Source organism: Cololabis saira, chromosome 22 (genome assembly GCF_033807715.1).
Source record: "Cololabis saira isolate AMF1-May2022 chromosome 22, fColSai1.1, whole genome shotgun sequence".
Classification (NCBI taxonomy): domain Eukaryota; kingdom Metazoa; phylum Chordata; class Actinopteri; order Beloniformes; family Belonidae; genus Cololabis; species Cololabis saira.
The window spans coordinates 23,061,785-23,087,327 of record NC_084608.1 but is presented as its reverse complement, the minus strand read 5'-3'; the positions used below and the strand labels follow the sequence as shown (position 1 = coordinate 23,087,327).

Sequence of the window (25,543 nt, the reverse complement as noted above, 5' to 3'; positions counted from 1 at the left end):
GTTCACATAATGTCAAGAGGAAAAGGGATGAGCAATGGCCTTGGAGAAGATACTATTTCTGCACATCAATCTGTAACTGCTTAAACCCTCCTTCAGGAAACTTCCAACTGCTGAATCCTGAGACGGAGAGGATACTGCCTGGCCAGGGAAGTGAAGCTGGCATTCTTGAACTCTTAGCAGGTCTCCTGACTTCTAGCCCACCCGTCCAGCTCTCACTGCAGCTCTGATTTCCCAGCAGGTCTTTTGGCTGCACTCATGGGTCACATTTAAGCTGCATGGTTCAAATGACCCAATGCTGTTCCTCCTTTTTCCTTCTTCCTTCTATGTGGCACAGAGAGATATGACCAGCGGTTAAAAAAAGCACATGGATTTGGATATTTCAACATCTGTATTTTTATCCCTCATTCACATTTGGAAAAAAAATCACATCTAAATTAGATACATGTATTTACATTTTCCATCTAAATGGGGTGATCACATTTTCCTCAATAATTTGATTCAGATGGTGAAAAAGCAATGGTGGTGAGTGGTATAAACACAACAGGCTCTCCTTTTTTCTCCCCTGCTTTAAAATATACATAATCCTTTGCAAACCTAATAGCTATCTTCTGCTGTCTGTTCCAACTTCCAGAATAATGAGTTTCCGTTGTAACAATTAACTTTTCCTCACACAGCCGATGTGTCATGAATGCTCTACTGTGAAACACTGTGGAGGGATGCCAATGCTAATAGAAATATATCCATGCACTGCATCTTCTAACTCACCTGCTTTGATTAGAAACCGCGTCTGTGTTCTTTTTTCTTCTCCCTCGCTGTGTAACTTTTTTTTTTCCAGATCAGCTCGTCTGCCTGGTAAACTCGTTTCCCCATGCGGTTAAGTAGTACAAATCCAGATATGAAATATGGCTCACTTTTAAAAGATGTAAGCAGTTTGAAAGAGAAAAGAAGAACGAGGACTCCAGCAGCATAGTCAGCAGGTGTCCCAAGTACCTGCCTGCCGTACCAGACCTGCTGCCTCTCCACACAGTTAAGTCCTCCAGCTCTCCTCTCCCGTCCCTTTTATGCAGTATTGGAAAGCGTATTTGAGCGTTCTGTAAAGCGTTGTATAAATTTGACAAATTATTGTTATTTGGCACCACTACAAAGCCTAGTGTCCCAGGAAGCAGTGCACATAAACTGCCTGTAATTGAGCAAATAGATTGTTAATTATCGACCCTTGCCCACAGGTGAGGTGACTGGCATGCAGAGACGGCGAGGGAAGCAGCCCACACACAAGTACCTGTGACACAGCATGACACAGCAATTGTACAGCTATCTGTCCGACATCTACAGTTTCTTCCAAATTGGTTAATGAAACAATGATGCACACTAACAAATCAGAATGTCTAAAAAGTAAGAGTTTTGGAAAAGCCTAGTTAAGTCCCAGACTTGAGCCCAGATGAATGCGGTGGTGGGACCTTAAGCTATGTATTATAAGCAAAACATCTCAATGAAATGAAGCAATGTTGTAAATACAAATGATAGGACCTCTTGGTATTACCCACATTATTTCTTTTTGGCATTTTTGCTCAAATGAATAATAGCATGGTAAAGGGGAAAAAAAGGTTATGTCAATGTGTGATTGTATTTGCCTGATAGTAAAATCCACTGTGATCAGATTTATTTTCACTGCTATTACAAAGAATTACAGGAGGTTTTTCTTTTCTTTTCTTTGCCACATCAGACGTGCAACATTAAATTCGAAGAAAGGACGGTTTTAACCTGACTAAATGCTACTGACATCATGTCAATGTAGAAGGCATGTATTAGTCAGATTTTATTGCAGTGATCTGCTTTGGGTTGAAGGAAATACATGAGTTGTTCTTTAATTGCCTCATTTTCTTCTTCACCTCTGCTCTGCCCACAGGTTCACACCTACAATTATCTATTAACCATCCAATTCATAAATCAAACCCTGCATCTTTCTGATAAGTACACCAACAGTGAGGCTATGTGCACCCCGAAGCCTCAGTAATTACAGTGTGAAATGTTCTGCCCGGAAAACATCCTGACCGACACTTTTAATCAATAGGCATAACCACCAATGTGCTATGACGTTGACATTTCACAGCAAATGATATAGAAAAAGCACCACCTTAAAGTATGTTTTCAGAGCATCTTATGGCAAAATCAAAGATGTGCTAAACACACTCGGAGATGAAGGTGCAAGAGTTTTTACTTGAAGGAGTGTTTGATCATTGTTCTTGAATGGCCGGTGAACTGTATTTTGTGAGATTTAACTTAATGATTCTTTTCTTCGGACAACAATGTTTAGGTTTTTAAATACCTGACATGTTTCGGCAATTACTTCTGCCTTGCCGAAACATGTCAAGTATTTAAAAACCTAAATATTCTTGTCTGACAAAAAGAATCAGCAAGTTAAATTGTAAAGCCATGGAAAAAATGAACTTTATTAAATCATGTATTCTGTATGGACTGAGAATTTTACTTTGTGCCGTTAAAAGCCTTGTATGTGATTTTGAAAAAGTGAATGAAATTGGACAGTGCTTCAGGTGGAAGCAAAGTTCCAGCCACAGTTATGACGAATGAATAGTGACGGTTGTCTCCAACATTGTTACACAAACTTGTTTTGAAGTTTGTATGACAACTGCAGTCAGACAATAATACATCAGTACACATTTATTTGCTTCCCTGTTTGGCACAGCCAGTAATCGTTTGCTTTTCTCTCGTGTTTTTAGATTACGGGGCTGGAGAAAGAGGCAGAGTGGGTATTTAAAGAAAATCGAGAAGATGAAATCAAAATAACATAACATTAAGATCTGCATCAAACGTCACCTGTTTGGACCCTTAGCTTAAGAAAATATAGAACTAGATTTTTCATTTTTTTTTAAAGCTTAATTAATCCATTGTGTCAGAATAAAAATCCTTAAGCAGCAATTTTTTTTATGAGGTTTGTTGTTAAATGGTGGAATGAAAAAGTATTCAACTAAGATGTGATGAGATATGGTGAAATTCTATAGATGCTAAAGAAAGGATACTCCATCACTCTGAATGCTGTTCTGTCTCTTCCAGTGTTTGAAACATTCAATCCATCCTGTGTGAAAGACGGGAGATAATTCCTTGAAGCAGAAACGTTTAAACCACTCAACATTCAGTTTGACTGTATGAATATAACTAACTGCCTTTCATGTAAATAAATAAATGAGAATAGTACGGTGAATGCAACAACAGGTGTCACTTTTTAGGCTTATTTTCTCTGTCTGTCTCTGTCTCTCTCTGTTTCACTCTCTGTGTCTCTCTCTCTGTCCCTCTTTCTCTGTCTCTCTCTGTCTTTCTCTCTCTCTGAGATATACATTTCCAGTCACTTTAAAATACAAGCAGCAAGTCCAGGAACCAGGCTCTCTTAGACCTAAATGGAATAAAATGTATATAGCTATCACTGTCTACAGCTGCCTGGGACATTCCCTGAAAAGACTAAAACCTGTTTTCAAGGCCACCACAATAAATGCTGATGTCGTCGTGAAGTAATTTTGTGTGAACACTATGATTTTCTTTTTTTCTTTTCTGCAGTACCAACTATCATGAAATGGTGAATTTGCCAACCGGTGAATTAATCCAACTCTAATTTGCCAGCATTTTCTTTTTTATCTTAAAAAATAGGCTAAATAATAAATACATATATGTGTGCCATTTTGTGGCATTAAGTGGTTAAATCTAAAGTCAGAAGGTCAGTAACACAGACTGGAGTAATTATGATTATGTTTTTTTAAACCATTAATTATACAAAACATACACTCAGTTAAACACATACATGCACAAGAAAAAGCATACACACGCAAACCCACCATGTTTGCCATTATTAATTTCCACTATCAATAAATAACTTACTTACATTCTGCACCATGCCAGTGCTGTGGTCAACAATTACCTATCAAAGTGAGCTAAGAGTAAACCGAAGTATGTGTGTGTGTCTGTCAGTGTCTGTGTGTATGTAAACCCAACTTCAGAGCATTGGACGAAGGTGTTTATCTCCCTTGCTTTGTTTATTTTCTTGCTCATTACTTCATTTTAGAACAGTGGCCATAGTTGCATATTCATAAGACTAACAGCACAAACAAATCATTGAATATATATATATATATATATATATATATTACTGCAGTAAAACTACCTTGAAATGCATAAAGTATTATTGTATCTTATTTTAGAAATTTATTTCGTAGTGAATAAGACACCTAGTCAGGGCACTATTTTGCCACTTTGTTTGGTATACTTGTTTGTCACAGTTTCTGTATCATGACTGTTTTATTTTCCTGATACATAAATGTTGTTTAGTTTGTTTTTTTTTTGTTTGTTTGTTTTTTTTAGTCAATGAAGTGTGGTGTCAGGACTGCTGAAGGGTTCCTTAGTTGAGTCCACACATGACTTTTCTGTGTGGAGTGCTTGCACGGCTTCCTTCTGCAGTCTTCTACACATGTATTTCTGGTTAATTGGTGATTCTAAATTGGTCAGAGGACTGAATGTAAGTTTGATTTGATTTTATTCAATTCAGCTAGCAGTGAAAGCCAGGGCTCCACTGAAAAAAGAGCAGAAATTTACAGCAATCAATAAAAAACATACAATTCCATACAATTTTAAAACATATAATTTCAAAGTTACAAATATTTCATTTAAGGGCAACCATGCAATGTCATGCTGTGTCTTTGCTATCTATATAGTGTCATTAAACAGTCTAACTGCAGTATGCAGCACTGGGTTTTTCAGCCTGCTGCTCTTGGCCTTGGGTTCAGCCAGCTTGTGCTGGTTCGTCAGTGTCTTGGAAGTTTGTGTGGTTGGTTGTCCATATCTGTCCCCGTGGCAACCTGTCCAGGATTTACCCACATCTTTAGCCCAAAGAGAGCTGGGATAGGCTCCAGCAGATCCTCAGGTATAAATAAGTGGGAGTGATTGATGGATGGATGGAACCAGAGGAGGTGCAGGTAAAGTACTGACACATGTGACTCCGATTCAGAAAATGTGAATGTTCCAACAAAAGGGTTTGAGTCAAATGCTCCTCACAAAATGAGTTAGAAATAAAGAAGCCTTTTGTTTTAGGGGTGAAATGTCTTCGAGAATCATGAAAATGAGTCCAATTGTCTTGTATTTGTGAATTCAAGATTACAATGGCATGGACGACTGAGCTACTACCAGCATATCCATACATAAAACATATGTGTTATGATTAAATTAGAGTTGGCCGGTAGATAACAATGGTCTAAATTGGAGTATTATTTCTAGAGCTGTAGATCAAGCAGGTGAAAATGTTCACTTGTAGTTTCTTGTCCTCGTTGCACCGCGTTCTGTTTCAGCACTATGAATACATAAGCCTTGTTGAGCGCATTTTGTAATAACGGTGCATTTTGTAATAAACATCCAAAAGTTAATAACTTTGTCATTTCATTTTGTAATAAAGTACCCCAACGCATTTTGTAATAAATGTTGCCGCATTATGTAATAAGTTATTACATTTTGAGAAGATTATTACAAAATGCACTTGCAACTTTTTTATTGTCTAGAAAATGTAATAACATGGTGCATTATGTAATAACAACTCTAAAGCATAGTTTATTTGTTTGTTATTGGCCTATATAATTCCAAACTTCAAATAGGCAACTAAAGTTATATTTGGAGTATTATACATAGATTTATTGGGCTACATAGCTCTGAGGGAAATTGCATAAAAAACAACAAAAGTCACTCTTGTATAAATTCATTGTTAAACAAACAACAATACTAGGTGTTATCACATTTCCTAAGGAAGAAATAAAGTTGCAAGTGCATTTTATAATAATCTTCTCAAAATGCAATAACAAAATGTATTACAAAATGCGGCTTTATTACAAAATGAAATGAAAAAGTTGTTACATTTTGGACGTTTATTACAAAATGCACCGTTATTCCAAAATGCGGCTGAACCAGCCTCCTCTAACCGTGGCTGATTTCAGCACCACGGACAGCGCCGGCAACAGCGCTGTATTGCGCTGCGCTTCCAGCTTCAGCACCGCGGACAGCGCTGCAGTCGAGCTCATCCACATATACAGCAGCTCCGTCCAATCCTCGCCGCTACAACCACATACGCACGATTCCCTCAGAGACGAACACAGCTTAAGTACAAGCTCAAGATTCCGATGAATGAACCGCGGCGCTGACGCCGAGCCAGCTCTCCATCTTTAAAACGGAGAAAAAAGAAAAAGCAAAAGAATACACTACACGCTCAGGTTTAACTGTTGGATGATAAGGACTACCTCCTTTCACTTTTGGCGAGAGCCGAGCCTGTAGGAGAGCAGTCGGTATCAGCTGTTCAACACTGGCCGCTCATTGCTGGAAGTCGAGGCTGAATCAGTCACATGACAGAACTGGAGGCAGAGAGCTAGAGAGAAAAGGCTCAGCATTTCGGCTTGCACCGCCATACTGTATTTTGAGCCATTTCACATTTTTAATTGCAACATTTTACTCCCGCTCGGTGAGTACATTTTCAGTGGCTTTTTTTTGTACACATTTTTTTGTCTTTTTAATTGCCCCCTCCTTTTTTATTATTATTTTTTTCTCCTTTTGCTGGTGTTTGAATTGAGCATTGACATGGTGGTTTTGAGCGTTTTTCCACATCCAGGCTTCAAGTTTTTAGCATGCAGTTATTCTGAGGGTGAACGGGTTCCTTATCGGTCTTGAGAAAAAGCCTTTACTTGCTTATAGCAGTTTTGTCGCGAGGATCAGAAACCAAGGTTTTGTCAGTGCTGAGATTTTTCAAACGTTGGTGGTTTTGAAACATTTTTATTTTTTGTTTTATGTCGACTTTTGCTGTTGCTATGCTTTTGTTTGCAGTGTTGTTTGATGCCTTCGAGTTTTGTGATTTTCATGTCTCGGGCAATTTCACCAATCAAACCCCTTTGCTTTTACTTTATTCCTCTTTTCTTTCTTTAAAGGGATCATTTTTAAAGCCCCGTGGCGTTTTAACGTGATACTTTTCTTGCAGCAAAGCTGACAGGTTTGTGGTTTTTCTGTTCCTCTCTTTTTCCCAATTCGCTATACTTTTGCTGGTGGCAGTGTCAAGTATTTTTTGGATGTTATTTTTCGAGTTTTTTTCTTTCTTTTTTTCTTTTTACTAGATGATGCTGGGGGAGTTTTGATTCTTGGGAGATGCGTTTTTTGTTTTCTGTGTCAACGAGGATGAACAGACACTTTCCCTCTTGCAGGTATATAATAACGTTTCTGTGTTTGAAATAAAGAATTAGGTGTCAAAAAATATGCACCTGTGGCTGACGTGTTATTTTGTAAGGCTTGCCAAATTGCTCATTAGACTACTGTTTGTCTGTGCCAACTCTAGACAGAGCGCAGTGTTATTAAAACTCAAGTGCCATGCATCGTCATCATTTCAAGATTTGAAATTAGACGCATGTGCTTTCTTTGCTTCGAGTTCAACGATCTGCAAGCGGTCCAAGCTGAGGAATAAATGTAAGTGACTGCAGTCAGGACCCTGGAAAAGATTCACCTAACTCCTTCCATAATCTCACACGAATTCAAGTATCAAAACTCATTCAAATATATTGATTAGGAGGATTTGGAGCCACTTCTTCTTCTGCAGGCTGCAGCAGGCGTTTTGCTTTAAACTGCAAGTTGGGGACAAACCTTAGGCAACCATGCAATGATGTATGTCACATGCAAAGATCTTACTACGCTTAAATGTCCTCCTTATTGTTGGACAAACTCAAATCGGCTTTTGTGTATGGCCCAGATCCATACATTCTCTTGGATTTGTCAAATCTGATTTTGCAAGAGTGAATTAAGCTACTGACAGGTCTAAAAGAGGATTTAGTGTATTTTAATCCCTCAAGAGGCAGGTTTATCTTCCGATTCTTGCTGCAGGAGATGCAAAAAGGACTTGAACGACTGGAATTCTGTGTTGTTTGATGTGTGTGTTTTAGGTGGGTAGAGTGTCTGTCTATCTGTCCAGGACAATTCCCTAAGTTCACTCAGGATTTGACTCTAAAGCAGACCTTTTTTACTTTATCAGGGCTTTCCCTCCACTAACAATGTAAAATATCTGGCTTTTGTATTAGCTGTTCATTATAAAAGAAGTGAAGCTTGTTCATCAGATGTCATCAGTTAACTTCCCTCTATCCAGTCATTCGACTTAACAGAACAGAACACCACTTTTGTCAGTGTGTTATAGTAGCCCATAAAACACATGAGTGGACCATTAAGTCTGAGTTTAGACCGTTAAGTCTTAGTATCATTAAACAGACCCCCACAGTAGATCACAATCAGGTCAATTTTAATGTGCTAAATTGATAAATGATAAATGCTGAATGTAGAACTCGGAGGGTAAACGTACATTTTTAATGAGGCCTGCTGATTAAGGCAATTAAGATGAAACTTTTTATCATCCACTGAATGGCTGGTATCAGCTATCGATTCTTTTTTGCCCTCCAGCAGCCTGTTAAATCTATGTAGGCCATAAAGGAGATGCAGATAAAGAGGCATGGGGAGGTTTTAATGCTTTCCAATTGGTTAGACCATTTAGGAACGATGTGTAGTCTCAGTTAGTGTGTGCTTGTAAGCTTTAGTTATTTTGTTTTTATTCTGATGCAAATAGTTAAAGTACCATTCAAAGCCGCACACAGGCAGATCTGCTTCTAATTTTTCCTCAGTTCTCAGAAATTCTTAAAAGCAGAAGATGCAGCTAAATGTCAGACATTTGAACGGTTCCACTAATAGTTGAGAGAATGACTTTCATTTCCAGAATCCATTTCAGTGAATCCACATCATTTTCAGCAAATTCTCTGAGGCAACCCTCTTTATTTCTACACACATTAATCAAACCAAAGTTTGTTTGTTTTGTTTGGCTTTCTGTGAAGCAGGCTTCAGTGACAAACTCTGAGCGTTCGTATCAATCATTCATTTAAAATCGATCCGTCTGTTTGCGTTCAAACCTAAAGCCTCTGCATCCCAACACACGGACGTGTCTTCAGACACCAAGCTGAGAGGCGTTTCTGCCACGCTGCCACATCATGAGCTCCTGTACATGTCCCCTGCTCAGAATGATGATGGAGTCCATTATGTCCTGCAGAGTTGTCTCCCCTCCAGGCAGGTTTTCTGTTATCTGGGCCAAGCCAGAACTGCACAGGAGACATACAGAGAGGTGTGATAGCTCATGTGTGCCTTTACCTCCGCTGGCATGAATAAAACATCACAACAGAGCCAGTTGTATGCACGAAGCATGTGCTCGTGACTGCATGCATGCTTATCGGTGTGACTGGAGGATGGGTTTTAGCCTTACATACTAGTACAAATGACGTGAAAAAGCTGTGCCTCAGAAACTAATTTTTGTAGGGCATCTACAGGCACATGCACAGAGCTCTGATATATCTTCGCTTTTACAGAAGCATCCTTTTAGTCTTGCTTTATTCTCATTTATCATTGATACAGACTTAAAGCAGCATTATAGCTGAAGGACATACAAAAGAACCCAATTTAGAGTTTTCACTGATAAGTTTTCAAGGAGAATTTCAAACTCTGACTGTTTGTGTGACCCTTAAGCAAGTTTGAAAATTCATAAGAAGCAGCGGTTGTGTGTCAATTTTTCTTTTTTTTTTTCTTTTGAAGGAGCTCCAGTCAGTGGCGGATCTAGGTTTTTTTTTGTTTAGCAGCCATCACATTTTTGAAAATATTCCTTAAACATATTCCCTTTTTTTGGTAATGTGTATATCCATTTAACCCATCACACCTTGTTCAAACACTTTTATGCAATTAATAAGACAATGCTTAGAGCCCAAATACATTCACACATGCACAGCACAAGGATGAGGATTAGCATTATATAAGTGACGGGACAATGCTCACATTCATGCTTAAACACGTGTTAGTTACTGTTAATAGCCAGCAGCTGCTTCTTGAGTTATGGTATCGGACGTAGATGAGTGACAGCAGTGAGTAAATGATGTTTCACACATTAATGTTAACCTACGTGGGGATTTGTGACCTACCAACCAACTCGTCAAACGTTGACTGCCATTAATCTGTTTTCCATGTATCATTAGTCAAATGTAGGCGTCCCTTCAGTCCTCCTTTCACTGCAGCATCATCCAATCCTTCTTCTTCTGTAGGCTTTACAGTATTTATAGCGGGGATTACTGTTTATTTAACACTGTTTACATTCAAGTTAATCTAAAGTTAACGCTTGAATTAATGTTTTTGGAGGGCTTCCAGTTTGGTGGTGTCACCATTTTCATCCCTGCATATTGTGGATGATGTGCTACTCTTGGCTTCTTCATTTTTTGTCCGCGGGCTTACCATATTTTCCCTTTGAGATAGGGTGAGAAGTTCAGGTATTCAAGAGGGAGTTGCAGGAGAGCCGCTGCTGCTTCACGTTGAGGAGCAAATTGAGGCGGTTATGGATGCCTCCCTGGGGACGTGTTTCGGGCATATCCAACTGAGAGAAGGCCCCGAGGCCGACCTGGTACAAGCTGGAGAGATACGATCACTCAGCTGGCTCTGGAATACCTTACTCCTTACTTACCTTACTCCTGGAGGAGCCGGAGGAAGTGGCTGGGCAGAGGGACGTCTGGGCTTCTCTGGTTAGGCTGCTGCCAAACCTGAACTCACATGAGTGGAAGTTTATCCAAAATATCTGGCAGTGAAAGTTTGTTTTCAGTGTTTATTTATTTTTTATTAGGCTTCAGTTGCTTACATCTGTATCGTTGTTGAGACTGAATGACATAACAGTGGCAACAGATAAATACATGCGCCCTGTGAGAATTACCTCATCATTAATGCATTTTATCTGCTCAAATCTGCAAATGACACTGTTCATTTTAGAGCACCGCTGGCCATAAATAGAAATGCAGCTTAATCGTTTTAATCCCAGAACGTAAGAGCATTGTATGTGAAAGGAGAGGCTTGACTCACCCAGACTTCCTCCCTCCAATAAAGCAAACTTTATTTGGCTGATAGAAAAATAAATTAATAATAATAGACATGTGGCAACAAGTTGGAAAACCTTTCATTGCTGTTTTCAGAGCTTAATTTTTGCAATCACTTTGTAATAAATGCTACTCACAGGAGTGGAGCATTTATCTTGGCAGCTGGACAAGCTCACCTCCCCGCATCACTGTTTATTAGGTCCACCTAACGAAGATGATTGCAGTGTAATGCAACAGTTGCACTGTAAATCCCTCTTTATGTTCAGTATACCCTGAAGCGGTTTAAGAGAATTGGTGGCTTAACTTTACGATCATTTTGGTGGATGCGGAGTGATTAAAATCCATTGAATTAAACACATAGGAGCTAAACTTTTTACTGCCTGATTCACTGATTGAAATGAGCTTCTCAAAATAATAAATAGGCTTCAGTGAAACCTGATCCACAAACTGCAGCTTCACTTATGAAGGCAGCAGATTCGAGACCTCCATAAATTAAACAAACTCTGAAAACTCCGACCTTCGTGAGGCGGAGATATATTGCAGGGCTGGCACGTCAGGCTGCATTAATTTTAGCTCTGTGTTCCCAGCAAATTAAGTGTATATGAGTTGGAGGATCAAACTAAAAAGGGACTTTTAGATTAGGTTTTAGATTTGCCAGTGAGGTGTTCTTCTCTCCAACACATTCGCAACTAAACTCACCCTCCTCAAATGAGTGTTAAGCACCTTACTGTCCTCTTTCTGAGCTGTTAATTTGATAAGTGAGGGGTTCTTACACTTCATATTCTGGACAATTAAACCCATATTTGAAGAATAGGGTCAGGGTGAGTGGCTTCCCAGTGTCTATTACGAGAACCATTTGAGTTATAGCTCATCCCTTAAATGATTCTTGTGCAGGGATATGTTACTGATAGCAACGTTAGAATCTCAGCTGAAACTTGTGTCTAGATTGTATTTCGTTTGATTCATTTGAAGTGTCTCTCTCTTTGTACTTGTTAAGCAGTCAATGAATATATTTGGAGGAATCTAATAGTGATATTTAGATGAATGGCCTTTTCTTTTACTTTGAGAATATAGAAAGATCACAGTATCAGTGCAGTGTAAGAGAGGTTAGTAAGGCACAGTTATTTCTGTTTATCTTTATGGAGGGTAAAGCAATGCTCAGAGGAATTACTTTTTCTTCTTTTATTTTTTCCAGGAGGAAATAAGGTTCATTCTGTCTGCTCAGGAGCAACGTAACCTCACAAAAAAGCTCTTCATGTCACTTGATGATGTTCTAGTGGATGTGCTCGGGGGGGAAAGCAGGATTTATTCTGTTGTCAGCTTAGCGTTATTGATCCAGCTAACCTCATAGCTTCCAGGCCACATCTGTGTCAGACTGCGTTAACATACACAATACAATTTTCTAATCACCCTGTTTATCAAATTACATTGAGAAGCAGCTTCACAAGGGATCACAACATTGGAAATTAGTTTTTAGATTACATATTGATTCACCGTTGCTCCCCCTGATGCACACAGTACTGTTTCGTTGTTGTTTTTCTTGAGTGACTTCAATCAAAGTTCATGCTGTTGAGGTTTTCTGCAGCCACATCTTCCTCCGAATCCTCTTGTACTTGCCATGGATGACCACTAGGGGGTGATTGTAAACATGAGTCGGCCTCTATTGACCGAAATGTCCAACTTTGAAAACAAAATATACATAAATTATTGATTGTTTCGTGTCCATATTAGATTTCACATTCATGGCCACTATAAGAAAGGTGATTTTTGTGCACCTTATCAGTTAAAGCTTTTTTAACCAACAAATTCATGCATATTCAGGGTTTGCTTTTATAATTGACAGCTGCACTGCAGTTGTTGTGTCAAACAGCTAACAGTCATCACTTTCAATGAACTTCTAAAAATCTAAGAGAGTCTAATCCATCCATCCATCCATCCATTTTATATACCTGTTTAATCCTATGCAAGGTCACAGGGGTCTGCAGGAGCTTATCACAGATTATTACAGGCGAAAGCGAGGGGGTACACCCTGGACAGGTCGCCTGGAGAATCTAATCATTTGTTTTTTCTTTTTTCTTTCTTTTTTTTTAAGCTATGGCTGTGACTGGCTCTGTGTCGGCCTGGAAGGGTTTGGAGGCGAAGTTTAGCAAAGCCGCAACAACCATAGCCGTGGCTGAAGGGGTCTGGCTAGCCTCGGGCAACATCAGAAATGAGGTTCGACGGACAGATTTGATCAAACTTAATGTAAGGTAATGCTAGTTAGCATCATAGACTAGCAAGAGCTAAGCTAAAATAGTTAGTTTGAGGTGACTGGGGTAAGGTGGGTGTGTTTGAAGCAGCTGGCAGCCTTAAGGTTGTTACGTACGCCGCAGGAACAGAGAAATGTGTTTGTTTTCTCAGGTAGCAAGAACAAGAACGGTCAGGTCCAGTCACGCCAGGACTCACCTAACACCTTAGCCCTCTCCCACTGGAGCACATGTAACACAACAACAGAACGGAAACAATGAGAGATGACAGTTAATGGGGTGATGGGCAAGGAGGAAGAGAACAGCGTGTTTGAAGCAGAGAAGGAAGATTTGTTGTTACTATTTGCGACTCGGAAAAAAGTAGCACAAGACTTTGTGCCAGGAGAGAAGCGGGGATGACGTTTTTGCATTAACCTCGCCCACAACAAAGTTCTGGCTTTTTCTCCCCACAGCCCTGGGCACGAGAACTAATTTCTATATTTCTGTGCAAAATGTAGAGACCTTAACTCGTTAAGCTGATTTTCCCCACATTTGGATTAACTGGGGTTGGGCGGTATCATCATCTGCCAACGTGGCATTACCCAGAGTCCCAAAAACCTGCGGGTGATATTACTGACAGTTGGAGGAATTCTTTTTATACAGCCTTTGGTAAACACATGAGCAGAGAAGGAGATCAGAAAACAAAACAAACAAAAACTAAACTTGTTGACCTTTGAAAGCAGATTTGATGGTATATTTTCCCCCAAACTTGTGTTTACATTAGTTTTAGTTCACCTGAACATGCCTGCACTCCTTTCCTTCCACTTTAGCACTTGTCGTTCTGTATTGGGATTAACAGTGTAGAACTGGAAAAGAAAAGCAGATTAATTATTAGGAAAGTACTGAGTGTTCTCTCATTCTCACCAGTTTAATGTCCTATCTGGACTGGAATACATTTACCTCTGGACCTGCAGTAATTCTGAGTTTATACTTTGATATCTGTATTACGGTCTGTGCATTCGCGCTGGATAAGTGAAGTTTGTCTTTTTACTGTGATTTACAGACATTGATCCCAGAAGTCACATCCATCCATCCATCCATTTTCTATACCCGCTTTATCCTTTGCAGGGTCACGGGGGTCTGCTGGAGCCTATCCCAGCTAATTTCAGGCGAGAGGCAGGGGTTACACCCTGGACAGGTCGCCAGTCCATTGCAGGGCATTTTTTATCAAACCATTACCTTTTATTTAAAATTAAATTTGAATATTGAGTTAAAAGCTTCTGATTGGACACTCAAGAGTTAGAAATCAGTGAAGACGCTTCACATTTTGAGAAGTGACAAAATTCGGAAAATGGCGTATCAGTCTCAGTTTTAAGTTTCCATGGTAACAGCAAACTTAACTTTAAAAATAACAGGGTCCAGAGTTTTCATTGAAACCGCAAAGGTTTTGTGCTGTCAGAGAGGCCTTGAGCTTGATGAAGGATAAAAAGGTTCTTGATGCAGCCACATGTGTCATCATGTCGTTGTCGCTCTTCTGCTGATCTGGACTTCTTGTTTCATGGGTCTCCTTGTAAAGCTAAATGTTTTCTCCATGTTTATCAGCTAGAATTATCAGATCATTTCACTATATGGGGGTGAATATAGGCTGATGTTGTAAGGATAATATGTCACTATGGACTTCAATTGCCAAAATTACGCTGGGAAACAGGCAGAAAAGGCGACGAGAGATTCCAGCCTCCACATCATTGAATTACTGACGTGAATTCGGACGGGATCAAAATAACCCCTTGACCTTGGTGTGTGCTGAAATAGGGTAGGTACTTTGTGGTGGAGTTTTTACTTTACAAATCACAGACATGGTGCATTCGGATAGGATTAAAATCACAGACGTCCTACGTGAATATTACAAGTTACCACAGGTTCCCAGATCATTTAAATCCTGTGGGACAAATCCTGTGGGGCAAAAGTCACCAAAACAGAAGGACGCACAAAAGTAGCCACTTTGTTTGATGGAATCTTCCAATAAATAGACCTCTAAAATACTATAAACATAAATAAAGGGATTAAGGTCTTACAAGTGAACTTATAGAGGTTAAAGGTATAGTCTGTAATCGTATTCAAAAACATTTATTGTTATACTGGGTGAAATGGTCCTTCCATCCTGAGAGTATCCAGTGAATAATGTGTTCAGAAAAAGGAAAGAAAAAAATCCGACCTCTCTGACAGCTTTGATATTGTAAAAACTCTGACCAATCTGTTTTTTGCGCACAGAGTGACACGGATTGGTCAGAGGATTGACAGGGGGAAAGAACCAATCAGATGCCTTAATTTTATGTCCCGCCCACGCCCCCCTCTGTCCCACGCGCACACTCGTCACGTCGAATGTAACGGCTCGCTCCGCTAAAAAGGCTAAAAATAGAAAGCCAAAGTGCGATTCTGCGGCGCAGGTTGTCCACTACTGGGGGTCTGCCATGGACCCCCAGTATGGGGGGTCTCCATCCCGGCGAGGGCGGAGAGCGCCGGTGCAGGTGGCGGTGCGCTGCCTACGGCGTAGGGTACGCGGCGACGCGTCCCATTCTGCGTTGGTGTAACCCAGAACCATAAATCAGCCTTCAGTGTGTGCTCTGTGTGCTGTTCTGAACTTCTCTGTTGTGCTCATTTTGCTGGGACATCAGGTCCCTCCGCCGAGACACAACTTTTGTGGTATACATTCATTGTTGTGTCTAAAAATGATGCGCAGTGCCCATCCAATCAGAAACGGTACAGATATTCTGTGATATTTTTTTATATTTATAAAAAAATACAATTATAAAAAAATAAAGGATCCCCATAACTTTGATTGGGTGGGCAGGACGCACGTTTGGGTGGGCACAGCCCACCCCTGCCCCCCCCCCCTAAAACCGGCCTCGCTTACAGGTGAATGAGACATGGGGTAGTTTTGTTGAAAATGTGCTGTCCAAAATGTCCTGGAAAACTCGACTCCAGCAAATGCGCGTTCCCCAAAGTTTGTGGGGGCGTGGCTTTAGACGGAGCGCCGACGGGAGGGGGGGGAGGGGGTGCCACTTTCAAATCTTGCTAGCTCTCCAACATTACAGACTATACCTTTAAAATCTGTCTGTATAGCAACAGCCAGAGGCAGTCCTCACTAATTATTTCAAAATTAAGATGCCAAAGAAAGCACAGCTGGTAATTTAGGAATGACAAGGGTGCGCAGCAACATCATGCATTAGAAATAATTTTGCTCTGTTGCTGTAAAAGCAGTTGCTCAATTCAAGCGAGTCGACTGGCTCTTGGTCTGTTTATTTTGCTGAGACTGACATTCAGAGCGCCGGCTTCGGCGTGGAGACACGTACAGACAAGGTCGACAGCTTGATCCCTGCCTCTCAGGCACATATGGTGTGTTTAAATGGCTGTGTGATGTTAGCTAAAAAAAGAGGCAGAGGAGTGGCACATAGCTTTCCAAAGCAGGTGGTGGTGGTGACCCCCCCCCCCCAGATGCTGCAGAGAGGCAGCGAAGCAGATAATGTCCTGCCTAGATTACTTCAGGGACCTCGATTACAGTGGAGAGTCCCCCCCCGGGTCAGCTCCGAGCTGGTTCTGCAGGGATCAGCTGTTCTCACCGTCGTCCTGCACGCCTCAGCTGCCTCTCACCTGCTCATCTGCAGTTGTGGATGTACAAACACACAAGCAAAAGTGAACTTATGAACTTAGAAAATAACGATACCAAACGGTGGCAAGAAAAAAAGTGTGTGGAAGTGCTTAGATTTACTGGTTTTCTGCCTTAAAATGTGATCTGGTCTTCCTTTAAATGGCAATAATAGCCCAACATGATGTGCTTAAGATGATAACACACAGTTATGATATCATATATTTACAGAACACAACCATTAAATTAAGTGAACCCATGAAGTAATTACTTCAATGAAAGCTTTTAGTTTGAACCAAGAGATGCAGAGTAATCTCAAAGTGTCTAGGAATCCACCAGTTGACAGTTAGACAAACTGCCTGTGAATGCAACATCATGGCTCCTCTTGGAGAAGGATTTTTTTTTTTTTTCACTGCTTCAGGGCCGAGACCACTTGCCATCATCCAAGAGAAAGCTTAAATCCCCAAGTTCACCAAAATATCCTGCAGGATATTGTCAGAGTGGCTGTCCCAAGGAGAAAGTAAATCTACCATAGAATGACTTCAGAAAAGGAAAGTCTGGCTTTTGGACTGACCCTGTGAAAGAGCAGACTTAAACACCATCGAGACGCTGCAGCGTTCAGACTGCATCCTACAAATGTGTTTGAGCCGAAGCAGCTCTGGGAAGGGAACGGTCAAAACTCCCTCCTGAAAGTCGTGCAGCTCTGACCTGCAGCTACAAAACATGAGCGCTTAAAGGTTAAACCGCTATTAACTGCAAGGGTTCACTTGCTTTTTCATTGTGAATGTGAAGATATGATGGGTGTGTTCAATAAAGATTTAAATTAAAACAGTTTGTGTGTCATTTGCTTCAGCACATTTTGTTTTTACTACTTTTTTCTTACCTAAGACAAAGATCAGATCACGATTTATGGCAAATTGATACAGAAAACGACTTATTTGCAAGTTTATTCGTAATTTATACACTGACTGACTAGGAAGTAAAAGGCACATAAGAATACTAGATACAAAATATTAACTCAGAAGCAAGAAACTCTCAGCAGGATGCGAACTGTCTTGCACAAAAAACAACCATATGATGGAGAGAGACTTTTTAAACTTTCTGACTAAATAAAAGACAACAACTATGTTAAACAACTTTACAGAACCAGCCAGGTAATATAACCCAACGAGGAGATACATCTCTCAAAAGACTAACGACGACTACAAAGAGAGTCCAGAACAATCCTAAAATACCACAAAGTGTTCAGTGTCTTTTTCCACGTCCCTGGGAGCACATCGGGGAGGGACGAGGCAGGTTCAATCAAGAGGCTGAGGTTTCAAAACATTCAAGTCCACACCCCCCAAAAAAAGTCACATCATCATTTCTATAACTAAAGGAGGGAGTGAGTCATCTTTTCTTTTTTTTAAACAAAGAAAGCAAATGGTGGCGGGATGGGACGTCCATTTGCCTGGGCAACATGTTGCTTCGTTGAGGGAAACTGTATTAAATACCTACAGTATATGTATGTTGTTTCTTTTTCCTAGAGGACACGCATTAGAAGATCTCGTGTGATGAGTCAGATATATTTACATACGAGCTCATTTAGCTTTTGGTTCAACGCAGAACATTCAAATGGATTTCTCGAGTCTGTCTTTGCATATTAATTGTGTTACCTAACTGTTTGACTACTAATTCCACAGACAATGTATGTGCTTTGGAAATGCTTTGCAAATTTATTCAACAAAAATGAATACTCTCATTTCCATAGGTATTTAGGGTTTTTGCTAAAGCACTCTGAATTAATTTCAGGTGTTTTGTGTTTACGAGATGAGCCTTTAAACACAGAAAGTGGACTATTTATTCTTTGTGGGGATTCACAAATTCAAATGTGAAGAGGATGCTACGTACTGTAACTGTGGAAAGCATCTGCATAGATGTCGTGAGTAAATATTTCAAGGAGAAATAAACAAATGGAGACTAAAGACAGGTTGTTTGTCTTTCTCCACATCGAGGCGTCTCGACTACTCACGAGGATCACAACCTCAATTTTCAATGTCTGCCACAATGAAAGCTCAGGTGCTGTCCGAGAGAGACGGCTCGCTAGCTAGCAAGAAAAGCTTTTATGTTTCTTTCAACAAACATTTGGGGGAAGCAAGGCCTGTCCGTGGTGGTGAACGATGTATCCGGCTCCACATTTAAAGTCTGATTTCTGGTTACAGGACATCTTTGACAGGTGACATCATCTGCACAGACTCAGGGCTTTTTACCTGGAGGTGTTCACACTTAGTTAAATAGTATTTTGTTGTGCAGAACTTTTACAAATTGGAGATGCAAAGTAATTTGACTCTTGATGCTAAATTAGTGTAAAATCAGTTGTTTTAGCAGTAATACGAAGCTAGCACCAGCCATCTGAGAGGGGGCGGTTGTTTCAGCGTTTCTGAGCAGTTTTGCATCAAAAAATGCTTGAATTTATGAACTGAGGTCAACTATGGGGACTGTCTGGTTAAATTTAGACCCCAAACTAAATCTGAGTTTAAGAATAACCAAACAAATAAAATAATCTGACTCCCTAAATACGGCCCCGCTCATCAGTGGGTTTATGAGTTGAAGCAGAACTGCTGTCACAGGAGCAGACTGTTCTCTTTCCCTTTTTCTGCGGGTAGATGGAAAACTGAGATATTAACAGCTGGTTAACATCTTGCAGAGACTCAGGTACATGTTTGACTAAGGCTTCATTCGTCTATATGGATTTTTTTCCCAGCAGGTTTTGTCATCAGAGGAAGTTGAGGGAAACTGTGTTCACTGTGTTACTGGCAGCCTTTCAGTCACTCTCTGTTCGTTTGTCGATGGTTTTCTAAATATCATGAGTCAAAGCAAAGCCAAGAGCTAATATATGCTCTGGATGTTTGTCTTTTAAGAAAAATATAAAGGAACTATTTTTTCTCTTTCTATTTCATGAAGGACATGTAAGCATATATTCAGATTCAAGGTGTTTACATGAGTAACTAAGAATGTAAACATACCATATACCATAGTGAGTGTTAGTGATTTATCTTCATATTTTTACAGCTATTTACTTTTGTTATGTAGTTGTCTTCAAACATTCCATATGTGCAGGTATGGTAATACAAAAAGCACTGAAAATGTCATATTGACATCTTAATAGCATAACTATGACCTACATATAGCCCACATGTCTTCATGCAGTTTTTTTGCATTACATCGATTATAACCTTATTTAAATAAACATAACTCTCTATATGGTAAATATAAGGAAATATATAATATAATATATAAGGAAATAGATTAACATGCACTCAAGCAACCTCCAATTTTGGTAAAGTGAGGAAAACGGAGCAATACAAAATGCCCCCAAGACTCTTTATTTTGTATTTTTGTGTCACATAAACCACAGAAACTGAATCTTTGAGGCTCCTGAACCTTTCAAGCAAAATTCAGTACCCTTCATCATTAATAAGACTAGTTACAGTATGACTTAGTCATAAGAAAAGGCCTTTAAGTGGTAAAATTATCCATACTTTAATAGTGTGCACTTCTATTGAGCACAAATTCTTCTCTTTTGTTTCTTATCCTCTAAAACCTAAGTGAATTGCTTGCACTTGTCTGACTATTGTGAGGCTCAGGGCCCTTTTAAAACATTTTTACACCACTGTACTTTCACCTAAACAAGGTGATTCCACAATGATATTCTTATTAACAATTGTGGGAGGAAAAACTGCAGAAACAGGCAAAAAACAGGTGTAACATGTTTCACAGTCCCAGTGAGGTCGGGGGTGTTAGATAGAAAGAATAGCAGAAGATTGTTTCTGGCAGCTGACGAAAAGCAAACCAGAGATTTGCCGGTGAAACAGCAGGGGAGGGTCAGCAGCGGTTAGATTTGGCTACTTGGTGATCCACCCTCATCCATCAACACGTCCTGATGGAGGATGCACTCTTTAAAGGGATAGTTCAACATTTTGGAAAATATTTGCATTCTAGTTAAGATTGAAAGAGTGATACTGCACTCCCTGTTTGTAGATCAAACACGCTGTGTTTGATGCCAAATTTGCATAGTTTAGCAGCTTACGTTGCTCTTTTGTCAGGCAACAAAAACAAGGAGAATTTGGGCTTTTTGTTTATTTTTTACCCTAAAGGTGAAGTGATTTCATGCTTAGGTGGGATTACCCTTAAAGAGCCCGCAGAGGAGTACTAAACGGGAAATATTTATTTTTAAAGTGAAAAGTAAAAAATAAGAAATGAGATACCGTAACGAATGCTGGTGTACCTGTTGAAATAAAAAATGGGGTTGAAAAACTTCAGCACGTCGTTGAATTTCAGAGATAAAAGAAGCGTAACATCCTCAGCTGGAGCGGGACAGTCAGGTATATGCTCATCATTCACCAGATGCTCTAGTAAGGATTTTAGTGTTAGTAATTTGGATGAATTTTTCTGGACTGAATTCAGCTGATGTGATACTCCTCAGACAGCTGTTTCCCACCTCAGCTTCGACGTCTTTGTACATTACTTCGGCTCAAAGTGTGAGCTCAGGACCGCCGTGGTCCGCCGACACGCTAGAGCACATGTCTGCTTCAAGGGACTCTGGAGGGGAAAAGTCCTCTAAATCACAAGAGTGCACTTTGGCAGGTGTCTTACAATCTTGAGTCTCTCAATTTTCTCTGCTGCTCTCAGCGCCTCACATACTGGCCTCAGCTCTCTATTTTGTCATAAATATCTAACTAGTCTTCTTGTTCTACGCAGGCAGTGGCCACGAACTCTACTGCTTTTGCATATGTTGACGGTAGTTTTGCACACCGCTGGACGTTAACTAGTAGGGACATTTAACAAACTGCTGAAAGGAGATACCTGCAGTATTTTTTTTAATACATTTGCTGTCTATTGGCAATGTTATAAATACTTCTGCTTCTTTATTGAGACCTTTCTGTGAAACATTCCTTTAAAAATGATCCTTTTATACTCCCGACTAAAAAAGACAGTTGCTCCTGATGATACATTTATTCTGATTAATTTATCCACTGAAAAACTAATATGGTTGTTTTTAACTAATGGAGTTAAAAGAACCCGTGGTCTATTATTAGATGGTAAGGGAGTAAATATTCATTAGGGACCGAAAATACATGAATAAAAGTGGTTTTGAGTTAGAACAGCAAGTATGTTTGTAGCTAAATGGCCATTGATGTTAACCCAGAGTAGCCTACAATGTGTTTACATCAGAATTATTAGCTGTTATAAACCTCTATCAAGATCCAAAAATGATATTTCACTTAAATAGTATTATGGATGGGGACCCTAGTGATAAACTGACCTATTTTTTAAAAAGGGGAAAAAAAGGATTGTTTGTACAGTCTTACTGTTTGTTCCTCCGTTGTCACAAGTCTGTACAAGTCAACTACCGATGAAGTTCAACTGCTGTCATGGACTCTTCTAGTCTACTTGCCAGCAATGTGAACCCGGAAATGTTGAGTACCCCAAAGTTTTATGTTAGAAATGTACAGTATAGGTCCCCAGCATTTAGAAACTGCCAGATGCTAACTTACATATGTTGGGCAATTAGCATAATTAGCATCAATTAGCATACTCACATATATAGACAATATTTCAGCAATTGCTTGGCCAATTTGGACAATATTGGAGTGGTTTTGGGGGTTATTGAGGATGCTGAATCCATTTCTGACATTTTAAAAATGGCCGTTTAAACCAGAAGTGGCCATATTTCAACTCCCGGTGGGCCGATTTTGATGAAGTTTCAGTCAGTTTAGAAGTTTTAGAAGATGCTGAATCGATTGGATTGGACAGATAACTTATGTATTTGAAATAATTGAAACAACTCGGTTATAAATTGTAGGATATTTATGAACACAATTATCCAAACAGTGCAGAACTTGTACATTTTAATTCACATTACACTCTGAGGTGACTCACAATTGGGTATTGGAGGTAACAAAGGCAGGTACCATACCAAACTAGAATTAAAGCTGCAAGCAGCGATGAACGGGCCCTCACACCCTTGTGCACATTCAGGCTGCAGTGGAAGCTTGTATGACTTCATGTAGATTCTTCAGACCTGGGGCCTCATTTATAAAAGAGTGTGTAGGAGTCATACTAAAAGTGCACGTACACCCAAAAGCCGAAAATGCCGGGCGCAAAAAAAAATCCGGATCAATAAAACCGTGTGCACGCAGACTTGCACGCAATGTTTGCTTTATAAATCACAGTCCAGCTGGAAGGTTGCGCAGCTGAATCCGCCTCATATCCTGCCCTCTACACGCCCACTTTTTACCATAAATGCATATGGATGAGCCTACTGAGCATGCGCAGTGGCTTCCTGCAGCCTGTTTGGCGTCAGAATGAATGAGAGGGTGTCCTGCCACCGTGACACTGACTTTCACGGAGACTTAGATCTAGATGTTGTAGATGATGTGGAGGACAGGAAAACCACATTATTTGGTGGTCACAGTAAAAGTTAGAATAAGTATATAAATAGTATACAATAAAATAAAGCGAGTGAGTGGCAGCACGCCGTTGCTGCCCGTTAGTGCCACGAAGCAATTACCACTGGGGACAGGGGGGACATGTCCCCCCCACTTTTCAAAATCATGTATTTGTCCCCCCCACTTTACAGTTTAAAAACTAACGGTAGGCTCAGCCTGTGATTGCAAATCCTCAAGACTGTCTGTGCGAAAGCGATGCGAAGACGGGAGCGGAGATGATTAGACCGCTGCTATTAACCACTCATTTGACGATTGGAGTATGATATATGTATGTCCTGCATATGCCTGCGTAATGGCTTACTCGTGGAACACATGGATCTATGATGGTGCCGGCTTGGGTGTAAATGGATCTGTAAGTCTGATATGTGATGACATTGACTATGTTTACATGCAGTCCACATTCGTGTTATTGCCAATCTTCGCGTTTTAAAGTGGTTGTTGAGTGCATGTGGGCGCAGTCACTGGGAGTATGACATGTATCTGGCTGCATTTCACCACCTCACCGCATGCGTCGCCAGTTCCCCATGTCTTAAGTAGATTCTTACGGGAGGGTGAGGGTTGCCGTAGGGATCCACAGATTTTTCGGTTAGTTTTTTCTTTTTAGATCCGAGGCTTTGCGTAGATGGCGGCTTCCGCAACTTTCAGGTGCTTTTTCTGCGCAAGCAAGCTTTATAGATGAGGCCCGTGGACATTTAGCGGATGACACTAGCCATGACTCTCTATATCAAACCATTCAAAAGTTATGGCAGAAAGTAGGAACTATCATATATCAACCAATCAGAAGAAGGGGCGGGGCTAATTCAGGCCAATGAAGGTCAAGGACTCAATACCGAGTCAGATCACACCACCCACGACTCTTTATGTCAAACTTTATGTGTATCCATCCATACATATTTATTCTCATTTGGGTCACAGGTATGGAAGCACATTTTTTTTCAAAAGGCGTGAATTCCAGAAACAGAGTCATAGATTTGGATTGCACATGCATAAACGTTATTTTGTGGTCATAGTTTTACTGGCAGCAAAGACAAGTTCAACAGTTTGAGCCTCCACTGGCTGTAAACTGTCACTAATGGAGTTGTGTAGACCTCGATGACAAGTTGTTGATGACCAGAGGTGTCAAAAGTATTCACCTTCAATACTCAGGTAGAAGTATAGATACTAGAGTTTAAAAATACTCCTGTAGAAGTTGAAGTATCAACTCAAGGTTTTTACTCAAGTAAAAGTATAAAAGTACTGGTTTCAAAACTACTTATAAACTACGTATAAAAGTAAAAGTAATGTAAGGGGGAAAAAAGCCATTAAGGAAAAAAGCCATTGAAAATGAATGCATCTTAGTATAATGCAAATATATTAAAGAAGCATATATGTGTACTATTGAGCATTAACATGTGTTTCAGAGAGCAGGAGATATGATGACTAGTTGCCTATAAGTATTGTAATGGTGCAAAAAGTCAAACTTCAGAGGCATGTTATCATTTATCCTAACCTTTATTGGAATGTACATCCAAGTTTAGTTGCAGGAATCTAAGGGAACGGATGTAAGAACAAAACTGGACAAGAACATCAGAAACAACCACAACCAAATTCAATCTGTCCGGATGGAGCAATTTAACTGGATAGTTTTTTTTAAAGGCCGAAATGAAATAGAGTAACGAGGCTGTTTTTAAAATGTAAGGAGTAAAAAGTACAGATAATTGCGTGAAAATGTAAGGAGTAAAAGTAAAAAGTCGTCTGAAAAATAATTACTCCAGTGAATATAACCAAAATTTCTACTTAAGTAAGGTAACAAAGTATTTGTACTTCGTTACTTGACACTAGTGATGACCATTGATTAGAATCAGGTGTGTTGATGCAAGATAACACCTAAACCATGCAGGACCCTTCTGATCCCTCTACCCCTCCTGCCCTCTCATCCCTCGAGGACCGGACCGGAATTTTGAAACCTCATATCAAAGTACTCTTCAGAAGCTCAACTGGATGCAAAGAGGCTTTCCACTGCAGCGCTTGTGTTCAAACCTTATCCCGGGACCACTTTTAAAGTGATTTCCTTCTACTGAGGACTAAACACTCACTAGGAAGCCTTATGTTTATGTTTATGTTTATTAAGGATCCCCATTAGCCGACGCACAAGCGCCAGGCTAGTCTTCCTGGGGTCCCTTAGCGGCATGTGACTCTATGGCACAAGATCTTATGGAGGTGCATGGTCTAAAGAAGACTTAA

At 40.1% G+C, this 25,543-nt stretch overlaps 1 protein-coding gene across 6 annotated transcripts in view; it reads left to right on the top strand.

The window, feature by feature from the left end:
* Positions 1-6,306: 6,306 nt before the first annotated feature.
* Positions 6,307-25,543, top strand: part of LOC133422991 (RNA-binding Raly-like protein) — a 175,847-nt gene continuing 156,610 nt past the window's right edge. Inside the window, exons 1-3 of one of the 6 annotated variants that reach the window (XM_061713072.1) lie at positions 6,487-6,502; positions 6,963-7,024; positions 7,146-7,232. Coding sequence is in view for 2 of the 6 variants with exons in the window: in XM_061713068.1 (XP_061569052.1) it covers positions 13,053-13,202 (150 nt within the window). In the remaining 4 variants the exon portion in view is untranslated. The other 5 variants (XM_061713069.1, XM_061713068.1, XM_061713074.1 and 2 more) reach the window with 5 other exon arrangements.